The 18,152-nt window shown below is 41.9% G+C and overlaps 1 protein-coding gene across 1 annotated transcript in view; it reads left to right on the top strand.

The window, feature by feature from the left end:
- The first annotated feature begins 298 nt into the window (after positions 1-298).
- Positions 299-18,152, top strand: part of NOSTRIN (nitric oxide synthase trafficking) — a 95,527-nt gene continuing 77,673 nt past the window's right edge. The window contains exons 1-4 of the mRNA XM_022569959.3: positions 299-1,062; positions 1,185-1,385; positions 1,497-3,972; positions 12,894-12,979. Of these exons, the coding sequence (XP_022425667.1) occupies positions 3,946-3,972; positions 12,894-12,979 (113 nt within the window). The 5' untranslated portion in view covers positions 299-1,062; positions 1,185-1,385; positions 1,497-3,945. The remainder of the gene's footprint in view (positions 1,063-1,184; positions 1,386-1,496; positions 3,973-12,893; positions 12,980-18,152) is intronic.

Raw genomic sequence — 18,152 nt, 5'->3', positions numbered from 1 at the left:
CTTTTAAAAAAGTGTTATTTGTCTTGTTTGTTTTCTAAAGCAATGCATGTTTGTTTCAAACGTTAAAATTATATAGAAATGGATGACCTAGAAAGGAAGAGTCCTCCACAGTCCCATCCTTCAGAGATATACTATTGTCATCTGCCTGGATATTTTTTCTTATATAGGTACCAAACTACATTCATACTCATTCTTTTGCAGCCTGTTTCTGAGTATATACAACTAAATATTTTATATTCTGTCCTCATTGTTTGGATCTGTTTTTTCCCAACATCCAGGTTGAGTGGCAGTGCAGCATAGTTACGAAACACGGAAGCACTGGAATTAGATGAACCCCAGCTCTCTCACTCCTATAACTATGTGACCTTAGGTAAGTCACTTAACCATCTTGTGCCTCAGTTTTCCTATGTGTATTATAAGGATCTGTACAGATCTGTCTCAAATGATTGCTATGATGATTTTAAAAGTTAATATTTGCAAAGCACTTAGAATATCCTTACAAATATTACATATTGGCACATGGTAAGTCCTCTAAATATGAGCCCATATTACCATAAGTTATTTAAGCAGGTCCCTACTGATGGACGTTTGCGCCATTTCCAATTCTTTGCATGCTTTGGCTACTAAAGAAACTTCAAGGCAAGTTTTGAACTGCCCTTAACCTCTGTTACATTTGGGGTCCTTCTTACTAACTTACTGGCGCCAACATCCGCTTACAGACACTCGGCAGATGTGTCCTGTTTGGCGGAACGTCCTCTTTGGCGGAAGCACACAAAGGGGTGGGTGGGATAGGGGTGGGTGGGATGCAGCAGAGCGTCTTCCAGATCAGTCCGCTGCAGGTTTTCTTTCTGCAGAGAGGCCATGCCAGCAGGCAAATGCTGAGCACACACAGGGAAAGAAAGCGGGAGGACGAGGATCCGAATGATCGGACGGTAGGTCAAGCTGGAGGCCTGGACTGGAAAGAAGCCAGAGAATGAGTGCAAGCCGGGAACATATGGCCAGAGACAAACCTGAAGTGAGAGGACTCAAAAGGATGCCTTGGGCACCAACGTTTTGAAAGAAGTATAGTATACGTTCTTTGAGATGCTTCACTATATATAGTTCTCATCAACCTGTAGATACAAACGAGGTGATGTTAATATCAATTCCAGAACTATAAGCTCTTCCCCCTTTTGCTCACGCAGGAACTCAGTTTCCTCCTCCCAGTCTCCCTGGGCCATTTCTGGGAGTCAGAGACTGGGGATTCTCATATGCTCAAGGACAAACCTCCTTGCCAAGGTGCCTCACCAGCCACAGCCTCAGGTGCTGCAGCCACCTTGGAGAACCTGCTCTGCTACTTCGTCCCCACCCCTACCCTCCACAGCGTGGGAGGTGTGCGTGGCAGAGTATGTGTAAGATGGGATGTGGGGTCAGAGGGGAGAATGACCCTATCTCCAAATCTGTGTCTAGAGTCTGTCCTGAACTTAACTCCCCCTCATTTCTCTCCCTGACCTCAGTCTCTGCTGAAGTTCCAGACAAGTCGCCTGAGGCTGAATTGAAGAAAGGGAAAGGCTGACATACTTCAGCCATCCCCCTCCGGTGTCCCATCTGCTCTATCTCTCGAGTCACTGAAGAACAAATATGAACTGACCGTTGCAGTGGGTTGAATGTAAAAGAAATCCCAATTCTCTGCCCCTTTCTGTGTGTGTGCCCTTTGCAGTGAGACACTCAGCTCCTCCCATTAAGGACTGGAATCTCCCACAGCCCCTTGAATTTGGGCTGGCCTGTGACTGGCTTTGGTCAGCTGAATGAGGCCGAGGTGATGGTGTGTCGGTTCCACGCCTGCACCTCGAGAGGCCTGAGCACTTCCATTCACTCTCTTGGTTCCTCAACACGCCCTAGAACAGCCTGGCTTAGATTTCAGGCTGAGGAAGGCTCGCCTCAGCTCACAGCCAGCCACCCGAACAGCAGACCCCAGAAGAGCTGCCCTGCCAAGATCAAGAGACATTTGTAGATGACCTGCTTTCGCAAGAGCAGGGCCAGGGAGACCCAAAGAATCACCCAACTAAACCACACACTTGCAAACTAAATAAAGTCATGTGAAGCCACTGGGTTTTCTGTTTATTACACAGCATTACTGTGACAAGAGGTGACTGATACAGCCCTCTTTCTAACCTCCAAAATCAAGGTTTTGTTGCAGATTCCAACACCCTTCTGAGAAGCTCAACAAATAGCCAAACTCTGATTCTCAGTATGAATTCAGCCAGGACCCCCTGCTGCCTGTACAACGGTCTGTGGGAGGAATACTGTAGTAAGATGGAGATACTTTAATTTCTCCACGAGGACTAAGGGAAAGCTAGTTAGCCTTCTGGGAGAGACACACATGAGGAGTATGGGTGTGAGCATGTCCTACCAACCTCCCAGAGTGCCACAGAGACCACGGTAAGCTTGGTGTCATGGCATTTCTTGTGGGGTTGGCAAGGGAGGCCAGTCTCCCCATTCTGAACTGAGTTGGGCCTGATCTGAGACCAAGCGCAGCAGGAATTGGGGGAAGACACGGAGCTGCCCCAGGCCCTGGATCCAAGGCACCAGCCAAGTCTATCTACCATCTCTGAAGGCAAGGGAGCCCTCCAGTGGGACATATCTGGAGTGACATATTACTGACCTCACTTTACAATCTGTCGATAGCTATGGCTCCACGTGGTAACCTACAGTGATAACGTTCCTTTGCAGAAGCTCAGGGGAGAACCTTGTTAAGTGTGTGAATGGTGATCCCTGACTAAGGACCCCTCCCTCAGATTACAGGGCAAGTCCTCCTCCCTCATTGTCTCTCCCTCTTCCTGTGTTATTTCCAGGGACTGTGAATGGAACTTGCACGTCAAGGGCAAATGGGTGGAGTCTGAGACCCCTGGGCAGCTCTGGAGTGTACCCCTGGGCAGCTCTGGAGTGTTCCCCTGGGCTGTGTGGATGGAGCTCCTTCTGGGCTGGGGACCTGTCTGCCGGTCAGAGCAAAGCTGCCCACAGACCAGCTCTCACAAGGCAACAGGCCATTGGCTGGAAATCTCAGGATTGACCCCTGGGCCACAGATGCAGAGAAAGCAATAAAAAATAAGTTGCTGATGGCTGATTTCCGGTTCTGTTTATCCTTCTGAGTGATTTTTAAACACGAGGTTGAACATAGAAAAATCCTCCTTGACTTGATAGCTTAGCTTCTTGGTCCTCTTGGGACGGTAGTGAGGGTTCTGTTGTGTTAGGCCCCTTGAGGTAGTTAATGTATGCCTGCTCCCTGATAGCCTTTTCTGGACATTTTCCACTATAGTCATGGTTATATAGGGGTGGTCTTAGTTGTTTGGTACCCTGGCCCTGGGGTGATTTGGGGCAGGGGGACTATTGGCTTGGTGTGTGAGAGGTAGATAAGGGAAGTGATTGGGGGTCTGAGCTCTGGAGGGTTGGATCGCATATCAAAGCCATGCTTATAAGCTAGTTGTCTACTATTTCTAGGAATTAGCTAACCCTGGAAGGAGCAGTCCCTCCTCCCCAACCCAAAAGACCCCAGTGTGTCACAGCCACTGAAAATACAGAAAATAAAAACAAGGTGAATATGGCAAGCTGAGAGAATCCCTCTACTCTCAGCCCTGAGTGACTGAGTTACCAGGAACGCTTTATAACCTCTGGGATTTCTTTCAAGGCCACACAGTTCAGGACACAGTATTCTGACCCCCTAAGTATTTACAGGAGTCATTCTCACCATCTCACTCCAGCTCTCTTGACCCGGAGCCATTCTTTGCTTTCTCAGAAAACAAACGGGATTAAAGTCCAGGGCTGGGACTTCCTCCTTGGGGTATTTGACAAGGACTGACGTACTCTAGGCCCTTTGAATCCCGGAAGTCCAGGACACACCCAACCTTTGGTGCAGCATCCTGTATGCCGGAGCATAGCTAAAAGGACTGAAGCAAACATCTCACCATGAGGGACCCACTGACAGATTGTTCGGTGAGTAGCTCAGTGTGGTTTGCCTGTGTGTGAGAGGGCAGCTAAGGAGTAGATTTATGTATTAATGGATTTGAACTTAAGAAATTTGGGACACTCAGAAGCCAAACATGTTTAGATATTGGCACTGGTACAAAAGTCTGTGGTTTTTCTTTGGTTCAATTTAAAACAGAGCTCTTTCTAGCAAATGACAGGGCAGGTAATTGTCATCTTTTATTCTCACATTGTTGAAAAAACTTTGAGTGTATGTAGCATTATATTTGCATGCAGATGGTGGCTGTTTGGGAAACATTCTTCAAATATATGCCAGTGGTGCCAATACCGTGTGTACTGTAGACACACAAATGCACAGAATATCTGCAGCTAGTTTGGGGCTCTGGGAATGAAGTCAGGATGCAAGGGTTTTGCGTATTTTCCCATATCATTTAGAGCCCAGAACTGCAAGGGCCGAGGGAGGAAGTACAGGCTCCGCACTCTGTCCGCCCTGCAGTGGTCCTCGGACACGTTTACCAGCGTGTTTGTTTCAATCCTGGGAGCGGTACCAAAATAGAAGGTTGGTCAAGTTGTGAGGTCGTTAGCCGCAAGAGCAGAGATGTAATTTAGGAAATGAGGAGCAATTAAAATGGAGGGGGGAGGAAATAAAGTAATCAAAGATTGTCAGTGTGTTATCCCAAGAAATGGTGCCAAAAAACTAAAACTGGTGACATCAGAAGCAAGGGGTTGCATTCATCCTTCAAGTATTTTATTAAAAACAGACAAACAAAAAAAAAACATGGAGAAGCAGAAAAACAGGGGCTGCCGTAAAACCATAAAGAAAAAGATCAACAGAGAATTATTGGTTTCGTTTGTGTTTATTCAGTGGATGTGGAAAGCACAGGCTTAGCAAAGATGAAACTGTATCCACCATCCCACAGAATGAGTTCAGGAATCAAATGAGCTAAATGAGATAAAGTCATGGTGGCTAGTGATATTAATAATGACAGCGTAGTAGCAGGCTCTGCCTACTTTTACTTTTTAAAAACACAATAGTCTCAGAGGCAAAAAATATACAAATCAATTTTCACTGCAAAGTAAAGGAGCTGTTACAGTGGGGGATTCCTGGACTGAATGTCAATATTATGACATAGTCTGAGTGTGTTTCGTGTTTGGTAATTGCAATCATTGTTGCTTTTGTTGTGGTCATCCATTTACAATGCTTGGTGTCAGTTTATTTATGTCTTGTCTTGTAAAAAAAAAAAAAAAATTCTGCCTGCCACAACTAAGACCTGGTGCAACCTAAATAAATAAATATTTTTAAAAATCATAAAAAAAAACCACACACAATAGTCACATGTGTCTACGGTAAAAAGAAATTCCAACAATATGGTTGTACACAGATTTTAAGGGCGAAACCTCCTCCATTTGATTTCCTCCACCCCAATCTTGTCTCTATTGGTAAGCTAACAGATAACTTTTCAAAAAGTCTTTTCTCGTTTATGTATTTGTTGTTTGTTTATTTTTCACTCCTTGCATTTGCTTCCTTACCAAAATGTTGACTCCTCTCCTTTCTCCTGATAGGTTAGCGATAATGTTTTTGTATAGGGTGGGTGAGTGGCACAGGGATGGGATAAGTGGAAGCAAAACCTTGGCACCAACGGTCACCAAAGAAGAAATCAAGACCAAGGGAAGAGCGAGATAGTGGAGAGGAAAACTGAAGCCAGGATAAGTTAAAACAAAAACAGAAACTAAAAACCAAAAGCCTAATATCCCTTTCTAAGGCTGACTTCAGACCTGGACCTAGGAGAAATATTTCCTTTGAGCAGCTCCCAAGACAACCCATCACCATATCTCTATGTCAGCTTAATGCTCCCTCCCTGACATGTGGAGTCCTTTTCCCTGTGCTGAACTATTGCCCCAAGAACTCCTGTCCTTGTCTCCAAACTTGAAAGTCATCTTTCTGGGTGCACTGCCACCAAACGTAGTCGAGAGGGGGAGGATATTCCTTCAGCCAGGGTTTCTGAATCCTCTGAAGTCACAGAATCTTTATTTATTTGCAATTGTTTCATCTTCAGCAAGTGTTCAAGTTGATTTCCTGGTGCAGTCCTAGTTTGCGCTTGGGCAAAAAGGCTGTGTGAAGATGAGGCTGCAATTTGGCAACAGAATAAAACAAGGAAGTGGACTGCAAAAGAATGCTTCATGAAACAGGTAGTTTCAGGAAGAAACCAAAAAGAATGCAAAGCTTTAACTTTCTGCAAAATATTCCATTTCATGAGTCCCTAGGGTTACACGGAACACAACTAATTCATAAAGCCTTAGCTTAGCTACAGTTCTTAACTTGGTCTACCCCAGTGGATCCACATATGGAAACAGTGGTTTGTGTGACCTTCAATGGGAAAAGCATGACCTATTTATTTGTGTTAGTTTCTAACTGCAATTTAGAATTTCCTCCAATTTTGAATATAAGCAGCAAGCCCTAGTACAACTGCAGTGTCTGTGACTTTGTAACTAATAAAAATCACTTATATTTTTATATAACATTACATTTGTTTACAGATATCTAGAAATACTATTTACTCACACTCAGTGTGACTTAGAAATTTGGGTAAATCTTAAGACTCATTATTTAGTATGTTAATTAAAAAGCATATAAAATATGATTTAAAATTATATTTTATAAAACACATATCAATGTAATTAGTTTCCTTTATAATCCTGTTATTTTGTTTTATGCATTTGAAAATATTTTTCTGAATAAAATAGGTCTCACCAGACTCCCGAAAAAATTTAAAAACCTCTTCTTTTATGTCATGCTCCAATGAGTAAGATACGCTGATAGCTGGGCCATTCTACCTCAAAGAGCTGGGTTAGTGTCTATGCACAAATTATCAGTCACCAGGGTAGCATACAGATTGCTTGAATGCTGTGTAGGACTTTTAACTAATCTCGAGAAAGTCAGAACTTATTTGAAGGAGATTTTTTTAAAGTTCTCTTTTTGAAAAAGAGAAGAATTGGCTCTGGGCCTTGATGCCTTAATGCCGGTGAGCTTAGCTTCTAATCCTCAAAATACGCCAAAGGAAATCATTTACAAATCCATGTGCAAGGAAACAGGATCAGATCATCTCCAAATGAAATAATCTAATCATTAAAAAAAAAAAATAGCACCTTCCTAAGAAACAACGCCATAGAAATCAAGGGCAAATAATTAACTATAAGCAAGGTTTTCTTTTTACTCACTCCTTCAGTATCCAGGTAGGGAGCTGTCAAAGCAGGCTTCCCTGGGTCCACATAGTCAGCCTCTTCTCTTAACTTCATCAGCTGTTGAAACAGTACTGTGGGGCTGCTTCTTCAGCCTGGTTCAGACGCCAACCCGAGCATCCCATTTCAGTGGCTCAGCCTGGGTCAGAAGATATTAACTGGCACTAATATAAAAGATGCTGGGGCAATGGTCCATGGCTCCTGAGGGGTTCTGGGACACTGCAGAGATAAGGAGGCAGCTTGGGTCTGGCTTGGATGTCGGCCCACAGCATCCCCAGTGTGCATCTGTGAGATGTGTGATGTGCCATTTCACATTTTGTGGGCCTCTGTTTCCTCATCTGTAAAGTAAGAGGGGGAGAGGATGAAGTAGACTATGTTCTTTAATGTATCTCACAATCTATTACAGCCTGCCATGGAGATTCTAAGTATTACCTAGGTGCCTAATAAATACAATTTCTTAGTTTACAAAAGCAGTACTTAGAAATAGTACACCACATGAAATCAGTAGCACAGTGCCTGACATGTGAAAGGCATCCAACAAAAGCTTATTTGATTAACTTTAAGTAGAATATCATGGTTTGTTTAACACTATGAGGGTCATCATTACTCCCTGCCCACCAAAAAAAAAAAAAGCAAACTTTTCATACTTGCACCTAGAATGAAAATGGATTTTTCTAGAGTAATTGAATTTAACCTTCTTAATCATTCAGATCATGGAAAGTCAGAAAGAGCAGCTAGGCCAAGGTTGATAAAGTGAATTTTTTGTTGTTCACAAGACCTCTGTCTAATCATTTCATGTGCCAATTGCCTAGGTTACTAAGTTTTTTCGTAACGATAATATTTATCTGACAGAATTTGCTTATAAGTGCTGGGCAGAAGCATTTTCTTAATGGCAGAATGGGACATCTCTGTGTACATTAGTTATCTACCTGAAGGGATTTAGATTCTCAGAAAGATCCCACATATTTCTCCACCAGCCTGCAATCCCTTTATCAGGGAACAAAAAAACATGTCGGTTTTTCCTAGTACTTAATGACGTTATGGAAAAGCAGCATGTTAATATAAATTCAAATGGAGATGTAAGATCAACAGTAGGTTCTTTCCTGGAATGAATATTTGGTAGGGGGTGGGGTATTCAAAAGCTCAATAGGTGGGGAAAAAAACAGGAAAAATTCATCTTCCACGACTCTGAGTAGAGCAAAGCCTTCTGTGCTGGTTGATGACATTGGCGAGCCATCTGCCCTGCTCATAATACTATATACTTATTTCTAATAGATTCTCTAGTTGATTTGCTCACTTAACATTTCTAATCACAGTTCTGTCTCTAACTAATGAGGTTATCTTTTGCTGTTACGGCCTTAACTATAAAATAAGAGGATTGGACTTTAGTGGTTTCCAAACTGCTCCATGGAATCCCTTCAGAGCCCCTGTGCTGGGTGAGAGTGGGGTGGGGAAGAAAGATGGGAGAGGAGAAGGAGAGCCAAAGCCAAGGTCAAGAGACTTCATCCCCTCAAAGCAGATAAGTTCTAAGATTTTCTGATTACACACACACACACACACACACACACACACACACACACACACGCACGCACTGGATGAGATGGTCTCTGGGGTCTGCTTTGATGTTTATGCAAGTCTGCTTTTGCAAGACAGATTTTGTCTTCAAGTCTGAGTAGATGGCACAAGATGAAAGGTACAGAATCATTGCATCAAAAAAGGGGTTATGCTGAAATAATGGAACTATTCTTAGTCACTCTTTTATTTATTGATATCACCTTTACCTCAGTCTGGATCAGGGTTTGTCATGGAGTGTCCAGTACATTATATGTAGAGTCAACGATAAAGATTCTCCCCATTGCTGTAATAAGCAGAACATCCCACTCTTATCTGATCATTGAGTTAACAACAACATAATGTATCGAAGAACTTCCTGACTTGTGTGTACCTGGGCACACAAGTGCCCAGGGGTCTGGGGGATGAGTTACAGGGGGCGTGTAGCTGGGGGGCTGAGCTCATGGGCCAGTTGCCTCTACCTTGAACAACTTTGTCCATTTACCACATTGTTTCAGTACAAATATCATTTTCTATGTATATCATGATGTGAAAAAATTAGGAAGTTAGGAAGTACTAGCCTATTAAATGACAGGAAAATCCTTCCAAAATCCAAAACTGGGAGCCCCAGGGGCAACTGATGCCATAAGATGTGCTTCTTGCTTAAAAAAGATTCTTGCTTAAAAAAGTTGAATCTGAACGCCTTAGGGAAAGACAGGCGGTCTCCATACTGCCACAGCTCAGCCACTCTCCTCTAAAAGCAACCGAGTTTTGAATCATTGGTTTATAAACTTTCCAGGCTTTCTGGCTTCCTAGAACTAGTCCTGTGGAGATAGTATTTTAAAAATGTGTCTTGGAGAGTTTTGATGGCTTGTTAAGTTCGGGAAATGCAGTAGCCCCTGCAGCCCCAGGACAGGGAAAAATTCTCAACTGGTTCTGCTCATTTCCACTTTGTTTAGGAGCAAGTTTTCCCCTACCTTCCTCATCCTCATACATGGTATCTGAGGCACCCTATTCTTTCCCCAGGACTATTGGATGCAAATCGCCTCTTCTGGTGATGGTGGGCTGATGGGGGTCCGTGTCCTAAGACAGCTCATCTCAGAGTCCCTTCCCTCCCCTCCTAGTTTTCCTGATGGGAGTTTCTTCTCTCTGCTGCTCGGAAGGCATCCTTCCATCCAACTCTCTGCTTTGTCTTCTCCCAGCCCCAGCCTTACAGTGTTTGAGAACAGAAAAATTCACTTTGCAAGCATGCATCCAAATCTTTCTCTCCTGCACATGGCCCCCTGATGTTTTTATTGGGTCTTTGTTTCTGTTTTGGTGTAAGCTGGAGAAAGAAACAGGTAAGACACTATTTTAAAAGATAGCTTAATAGTGTGTAATACTGTGAGATATTTCTAAGTAAATAAGAATGCTACAGGACCTATAAAGAAAACCATAAAATTTTATTGAACATGAAATAAGATTTGAACAAATGAAAAGACTTACTATGCCCGTGAGTGGGAAGTCTAAATACCATAAAAAAGTTAATTTCCTCAAATTGAGATATATAGATGTAATGCGATTCCACTTAGGATCTCAACAGGGATTTTTAAAATTGTAATTAGATAAATGTTGATACGGAAGAACAAATGTGCAAAAATAGTCAAAGAAATTATTAAAAGGAAAAATTGTTATTTAAAAAAAGCAGAAGAAAAGTGTCAATATATCTGTAACTTAGTGAGAATATAATGTGTATCATAATTATTGTTTGTATCATTCTTATTTATAAAACATAAAAATGTTTCATAATATAAAATAAAAAGTTAAAAGACTGTGTATGAGTTAGAACTATGTTTACCTGCATATTTAGAAAACCCAAAATAAAAGTGGCTTTTAAAAAAGCCTACTGTTATGTTTCTCTCATACATAAAATAAGTCCAAAAGTAGAGAGTTGGGGGCTTCTGTGGTGGCCCCCAGGGCATCAGGGACCCAGGCTCTTTCTCGCTTTCTGATCTAAGATCTTAGCATGTGGCATCCATCCTCAAAATCACCTTATGGCATCAGCTGTCATTTTAAGTCCAGGTTTCAGGAAAAAGGAGGAAGGAATTTTCACTAAAACCCAACACAAAACTTTCACCCATACCTCTTTGGGAAGCATTTAGTCACATGGCTATTACAGCTAAGGGTGAGAGGGGCTGAGAAATGACTTTATTCCAAGGGCATGTGCCTGCTCAACATGTCTCTGTTTTCTTCTCATGATACCTACGTATGTTTTATTGGATGTTATTTGGTGTTATGGGAAGAAAATGAAAGCCTTAAGGGACAATTTATTGAAAGTGTTTAGGTAACAAAGGAATAAACAAAAAAGCTAAACAATTTAAAAATGCTTACCAAACTCTTCCATTGTACTTGTAAGGGGAGGAAGGAGGCCTGAAAGTATCACATCATTCATAGATGACAACTTATGTTTGTGGAAATAAAAATGAGAAAGCTTGGTTGCCCAATAGTGATTTTACTCTCATGGCTTAGAGGAGAATCATTTCTTCATGACGGAGGCTACACTTGGATTGCACTACAGGTGTGTTTTGCTTGCTTGGCAAAGAGTTGAAAATTTTGTGAACTGTTTGCTGCAAGATTTTAAAAGTTATGTTTCAGATACCAATCCTCATTTCAGCTTTTTTGCACAAAAAAAGCTGGTCTATGATCCAGAGTTGTTGTGGCAGCTGTCTCTCCAGTTCACTGTCCCCACCCTGCGCCTCCCTCATCCAGGTGCCTATAGGCACCGAATTTTTGCAAACCTTGCTTTAGGGGTTAACAATGTCCTTCTAAAGAGCTTTGCCCTCTCACAGTTGTTTTTGTGTCCCAGGCAGTTTCAATGAAGCTGTTTGCTCCTATTGTGTGTCTACCAAATCCTGTCATGGCTTTCTGTGTTAAATTCAGGGGAAAGTTAAACTACTGTATAAAGAGAAAAAGATTTGGTATCTATAGGATTATGTTTCTACATCCTAGGGTATTGGTTGGTTCCACCCCTGAAGGTAGGGACCTGGCTTAGGTCATTTCTTTAGGTCTTTCTACCTCTGTGCCCTACGTCCTCTTTACTACTCTGCTAGCTGCTTACTCCAGGTGCTATAGCTGAAAGGTTGCCTCAGCTCTGAGGATTCATATAATGGGAACATGCCTGCCCCATAGTAGGTGCTCAGGAAGTGTGAGTTTCCTTCCCTTTCCCCTTCTCAACAAGTGACCAGCAGCATGCCCGAGACCTTTGAGGGCTGGAAGAGGCTGGCTCATTGTATGAACAAAGAGCCACCACACGGCACTCAGTCTGCACAGAAGTTGTGTCCTCTTGTGTACAATCTTATTTTGAAAAATGTGATGGGCTATCGCATCTCCCAGATGGAAAGGTTGAGACAGTGTGTTTGAGACTTGATCACCTCACTCTATCCACTCTGTGTCAGGGAAGCAGCAGAATCAATTTTCACTTGCCCTCTCCACCTGGGCACTTAAAATCTATTGTCATCAATGTCTAGCCTTACCAATACAATTTTCAGAATAACATTGTGGAGTTCGAAGTCACATGACAAAATCTTTTGACTGATTTTTGTGTCTACAGGCTAAATTCATATATAGATACATTTATAAGGTTTGGTTCAACCAAAATGTTCAACTCATTATTATAACATTCTTATTACTAGAGTTAAATGAGACATAGAGGGGCCTAGGAGAAATTTTATTACCAAATTATTCACTTACATTTTCCATCTCAGCCAAGAAGTACTCACTTTAATGGTTCAGGGTTTGTCATGAGGTCCAGGGATAGTGTTTTGGAATTTGCGGGGAATATGCAGTGTATTTCAGAATGTACTTTTAGCCTTCCTGGGAATAATAGGGGTGACAGGAATCCAAATGCACCCCACTGTTGAACTGTTTGCATTTGGCCTAGGAAGAGACAGGTAGACCAGCTTTATTTTTGAAAAGTTCTCCAGGATCTTTCACATCCACGCAGAGGAGACGTCATCTTTATTTTAAGAACTCACCAAAAAGGTGTGCATTCTGTAGCTGCGTGATCATTTACAATGACAGTCATCATTACAGCACCGTTCTGAATTTATAGGAGTTCAGTCTTTGGAAATGCTCATAAACCTTCTGTGCATCTTTTTCAGTATAATAAAGTATACAAGAACCTAAAGGAGTTTTCTCAAAATGGAGAAGATTTCTGCAAGCAGATCACATCCATTCTTCAGCAAAGGTACAAAATGCATGTTTGCACGAAGCAGTTCTTCCTCTTTAGTTGCAGCAAGCGATATAAGTGGAGGAGTGATTACAGCTGCCCTACTTTCCAGAACACAGCGTTATATTTTGGTACTTGAGAAATTGCTTTGAAGAGTGATTCTCTGTTATTGCACATTTATCACTGGGGCACCATAAAAGTCAGGAAACAACAGGACGTAATTCTGCTTGGGAAGGCTCAGCCAGGTCCCTTCTGATCACTGCCCTCTCCTGAGGCCCACCATTGTACCGATGTGTACTACCATTAGTGCGCTCCTCACACAGATGGCAATTATTCGTTTACATTTCTGTCTCCCTAGCGAGGGTAGTGGCTGTGTCTTACTCATCTTTGTACGCTGAGCTCTTAGAGTCTGGCCTTTTGACTTCTTCGGTGAGTGTCTGTTGAATGAATGCGTGGATGAATGAAAAGTCACCTTTTTCAGTATCATCTTCTCTCTCTTTTTTTGTTATTTGCTTTTTTTTAAACATCATTATTGGAGTATAATTGCTTTACAATGGTGTGTTAGTTTCTGCCTTATAACAAAGCGAATCAGCTATAGATATACATATATCCCCAACACTATCATCTTCTCCTAATACTAGATACGATCACGTGTAAAGCTGTTCACTGTGGTGAAATGAACACACTGAACTCAGTTAAGAAAGTTACAAAAATTCCTGCTTAAAATTAGAGTCCACGAGGACTGAATGGGGCCATCAAGGGTGCTTAGGCCATTTCCCTATGTCCAGACAGCTCTGTAATAAACAACTCCAAAGAGACCTTCAAAAAAGATTGTTTATTCTTTCAAGGGAACCCATTTCAAATTTAAAATATTGTGTGTGTACCATAAGAACAAAGATGCCTGAGTTGATTGCATCCTGTATTAGTAGGTCAAGAGCAAGGGAGAACATTAGCTTTATCAGGACTGATGAATGAGGCCAAGGAAAGATACAGGAGAGTTCAAATGTGCTTTTTTTTAAAAAAAAATTATATTTATTTAACGAATGCTTGTAAAGAATTTGGATTACCTTTTGTTTTAATATTTATTTATTTATTTATCTGTGCCGGGGCTTAGTTTCAGGCATGCGGGATCTTCATTTCCCGGTGTGGGATCTTCGTTGCGACGTGCAGGATCTTTAGTTGTGGCATGTGAGATCTAGTTTCCTGACCAGGGATCGAACCCGGGCCCCCTGCATTGGGAGCGTGGAGTCTTAACTGCTAGACCACCAGGGAAGTCCCCAAATGTGATTTTTTTTTCGCGGTACACGGGCCTTCCACTGCTGTGGCCAATTGTGGCCCGCGTACCGAAAAAAAAATGCATTCAGTAAATCCTTGTAGATTGAATGAATAAATAAATGAAAGATAGTTAAGGGTTTATTTTCTTATTATTACATCTACATTATTAGAACAGGGTCTTTACTATTGTTGTATATTAACAATTCCAGACACCTTGCTTAAGAATCCATTGGAATGTGGTTCTTCTAACACTTCTGTATTAGCTTGTGGCTACAAGGGACTGCATCCCAATTAAGCTTCGAGGCCAGATAATGGTTTATTTCCAATCTCAGCTGCCTTCTTGCATTTGTTCTAATTGGTGTTGATAGAAAAGTGTTGGTATTGAAACACCATTTTGCCTGGAATTTCTGTAATTCATGGTATTGCTTAGCTTCTTTTATCCAATTAGTTTCTCCAGTTTCTTTTTTTATAGTAGTAACTCAGATTTAGCCAGAAACACACAGCAGCTCCTAAGATGCCTAATGCCAAAGTCATCAAGTTCATTTCAACACAATCACAGATCAGATTCAAAAAGACAAAGGCACATTTCCAGAAACGATTTAAGTGTTTGGTTCCCTGCACCCTCACAGCTAAGGTTTAAACAGACTTTGATGGGGAAAGTCAATTTTTTCTCTCTAAGGAAACTTAAGGTCAGGTTTTCAAATGGCAAGTACCACAACTCCGGACATAAATTTTTTTTTAATTAAAAAATAGAAGAAAAGAAAAGAAAAAAACAAAGAAGGAAATGTAGTTGGTCATTATTCCATCTACAATTCATTGCAGATGCTGTCAACGAAAGATAAATGATTAAAATGAAATCTTTGATAAATTCTTACCTTTTCTAGTCTACCCATAGCCTGAGTGATCTTAATTCCCATAACTTCAGCTCTTTTTTTGCATATTGATGACTCCCATATATACATTACTAGGCAGTATGTTTTATCCATACTTCAAACCATATATCCAACAGTCTATTGGACATTTCCAGCTGGACGTTCCATGAAACCACAAAGACAGCCTATCCAAAACAGAGTTGATCGGCTTTTCCCGAAAGCTGGTACTCCTTCTGGATTTTTAACCATGATTACTGGTACCTCTGCCCACCCAATCAAGCCCAGTACCTCAGAGCCACCCATGACCCCTTCTGTCTCAACTCATGACCAAGTCTGTATATTTCTCTCTTCCAAACACCTCTTATTCCTATAGCTTTCTTTTCATTTCATGGCCTCTGCCATTGTTCTGACAGAACTCTCAACCCGTCCTCCTGCCTGGGGTAGTACCTTGCAGCTGTGCAGTTTGTACACTGCACAAAATCACCTGGCTGATGGGCAGAGTGAAGGCAGACATCTAATCCACTCTCAACCCTCGAGTCTGGTACATGGGCTCAGAGCTGTGTCCCTTCAGAGGATCTCCTTTTTCTAGTCCAAGCAAGTTGCCTCAACTAGGGAGCACCTAATACATCTTCTACTCTGTGGCCAGGACCCTGTTTAAGACCCTTCAAAGACTCCCATGACCTTTAGTATAAAATTCAGCCTTTGTAGTATTTCATAAAAGGAACTTTGAGATCTGGGCCCTGCCTTCCTATCCAGCTTGTCTCTCTCCATCTCTGCATGACCCCACATCTCTCCATCTTACCTACAGTCACTGCTTACAGAACCACTTGCAATCACCCCCCATGGCTCCCTGCCATCCCTCCCACCCGCCTCCATGGGTCCCGGCATTTGTACCTGCTGTATCCACTGCCCGGTAGACACTTCTTCACCTGCATTGCCAGCCTCCACTCAATGCATTCTTCAAGATTCAGTCATCCCACCCTGGTGGGCCTTCAAGTCAAGATTCCAGTCCCCAGTGTCAAAAGAGTGCTCCTCAGAGATGTACAGAACCAGTGCTTACCTCTGCTATCGCTCTACTGCCTACACTGTTACTTTCTGTTGACTTGTCTGTCTCCTCCACTCCTTGAGGGTCTTTGTATCCCACATGACTAGCACAGAGCAGGCATTCAATAGATGTTCACTGAGGGAATGAATGCATTCGTGTATGAGTGACTCTGTGCCTCAGGCACTCATAACTTTTAAGAAGTTTAAGTTAGGCTCTTTACAAGGAGCAATAAATGAGTGTGTCAAAGAAATTTACTTACATCGTGTATAGAATGTTATTTTGAACAAAAGCTAGAAAAGAATAATAAAATCACAGAAGAGGCCATTTATCCAGCACCATCTATAGATCAAGCACTGCGTTAGATGTGTCTGATCCTTGGTCTCTTTTACTTAAATTCTCAGAACCCAATGCAGTATGCGAATACTCTCATCCACCCCTGATTTACAGATGGGGTATGGAGAAGGTGATACATTTTGACTTCTACCCAGCTCTACCCAGGCTTGTTGTAAGGGAATCTTTCGAGTGGGCAGGCACTTTGGGGCACTGCTATGGGAGTCCCAGCACACTCGGGGTCCTGGCCCATCTCCCTTCACAGAGGGTTTTCTATGGGAAGGGATACCAGCGGTCATCAAGCTCAGTGGCTTTCAAACCTGGTAGCACAGGGGTCTGTGGGGAGCTCTCAAGGGCCACTTCAGGGGGTAGGAGGAAATTAAATGGGCAGGGCTCAGAGCCCTTGTCACTCCTGTTCCCACTTATTCAGAACATAATATCTATATGATATGGTGGGATGCTGTATAAAATTTTGTTTTCCAGCTAAAAAGTTTAAAAACCCGCTCTTCTTGTCCATTTTACCTGCCTTCCCCCATGACAACACTCCTTCCCACCCCACATAAACTCACTCAGTTCAGGAATTAACAGACAAGGAGGATCTGAAATGCTACACCTACCTTAGCTGTGCCTTCCCTGGGCCGGAAGTGAGCAGTGACTCAGTGGAACTCCCAGACTGGCCCAAGACAGGGCGACCTCCAGGTCTCATCCTCCCATTTCTCCTTTTTTATACTGCCGTCAGGAGCCAGAATTAAGGCAATGAGTAATGACGAAGTGGGCGTTGTGGGCTAGCCAGAGAACCTAACCACTCAAGAAACAGAGCTGCTGTGTAAAAATGTCTTTCAGATTGTTAATAACTAACTTTTAAACACAAGCCTATTTGTATGAGCTTGTGACTCTTTCAAAAGGCAAACTGATAAAGCTTGGGTGGAAAATGTCAGCATACCAGGCCCCAAGAAGCTGTTGCTGATAGAAAGTAGAAGGTCAGAGACAGGGGTGTGAAACTGCAAAGATTTTCAGATTACTAAAATTTCTTCTTAATTCGTAGTAAAGGGAGGACTCAGTCACCTGCTGTTTTTAAGCTTAAGAGAGCCTTAGTTCAATTTTAATTAATTCCTCATAGACACAGGGGCCAGCTACAGTGTTCGTTTTCTATCACTTTTTATCATTTTAATTTTCTTAGAGCACGGTACTCTAAAATTTATTACCTGGTCACTTATAGTCTTACAGTTTAATTTGTGGTCTGTCTAAAATATTGAATCTGATATTTTCTATCTCTCCTTTCTTTCAAAAATATAAATATAATTATTTATTTTCAAACCTAAGACAAATGTTAGTCTTTGACTTATTGGTCGGTCTTCATTATTACTAATGAAAATTTATTGACCTGCCTCCACATGCTGGGAGGAAATTAGAATATAAATGGATTAAAAGTCAGTGCATGCCATTTCCCTGGTTAGGGATCTTTAAGACTCACCGGAATATTCTGAGATTGAGTTACCCATCCAAAGAAATATATATAATCAATTTCACATGTGCCAAGACAATTGCTTGGAGAATCTCAACTCCTATTAGATGTAGTAGCTGTAGGGCTAGAACATTAAGCTCAATGTTCTTATAAACTCTTTTCTGATTATTTTAATGAGGGGAAAAAAATTCCATGTCTCAGTTT

The sequence above is a fragment of the Delphinapterus leucas genome, chromosome 8 (genome assembly GCF_059928025.1).
Source record: "Delphinapterus leucas isolate spDelLeu-1000000601 "Yukka" chromosome 8, BTC_Dleu_Yukka2, whole genome shotgun sequence".
NCBI classification, from domain to species: domain Eukaryota; kingdom Metazoa; phylum Chordata; class Mammalia; order Artiodactyla; family Monodontidae; genus Delphinapterus; species Delphinapterus leucas.
The sequence above is the reverse complement of the archived record's forward strand: the minus strand, read 5'-3'. Positions and strand labels throughout refer to the sequence as shown.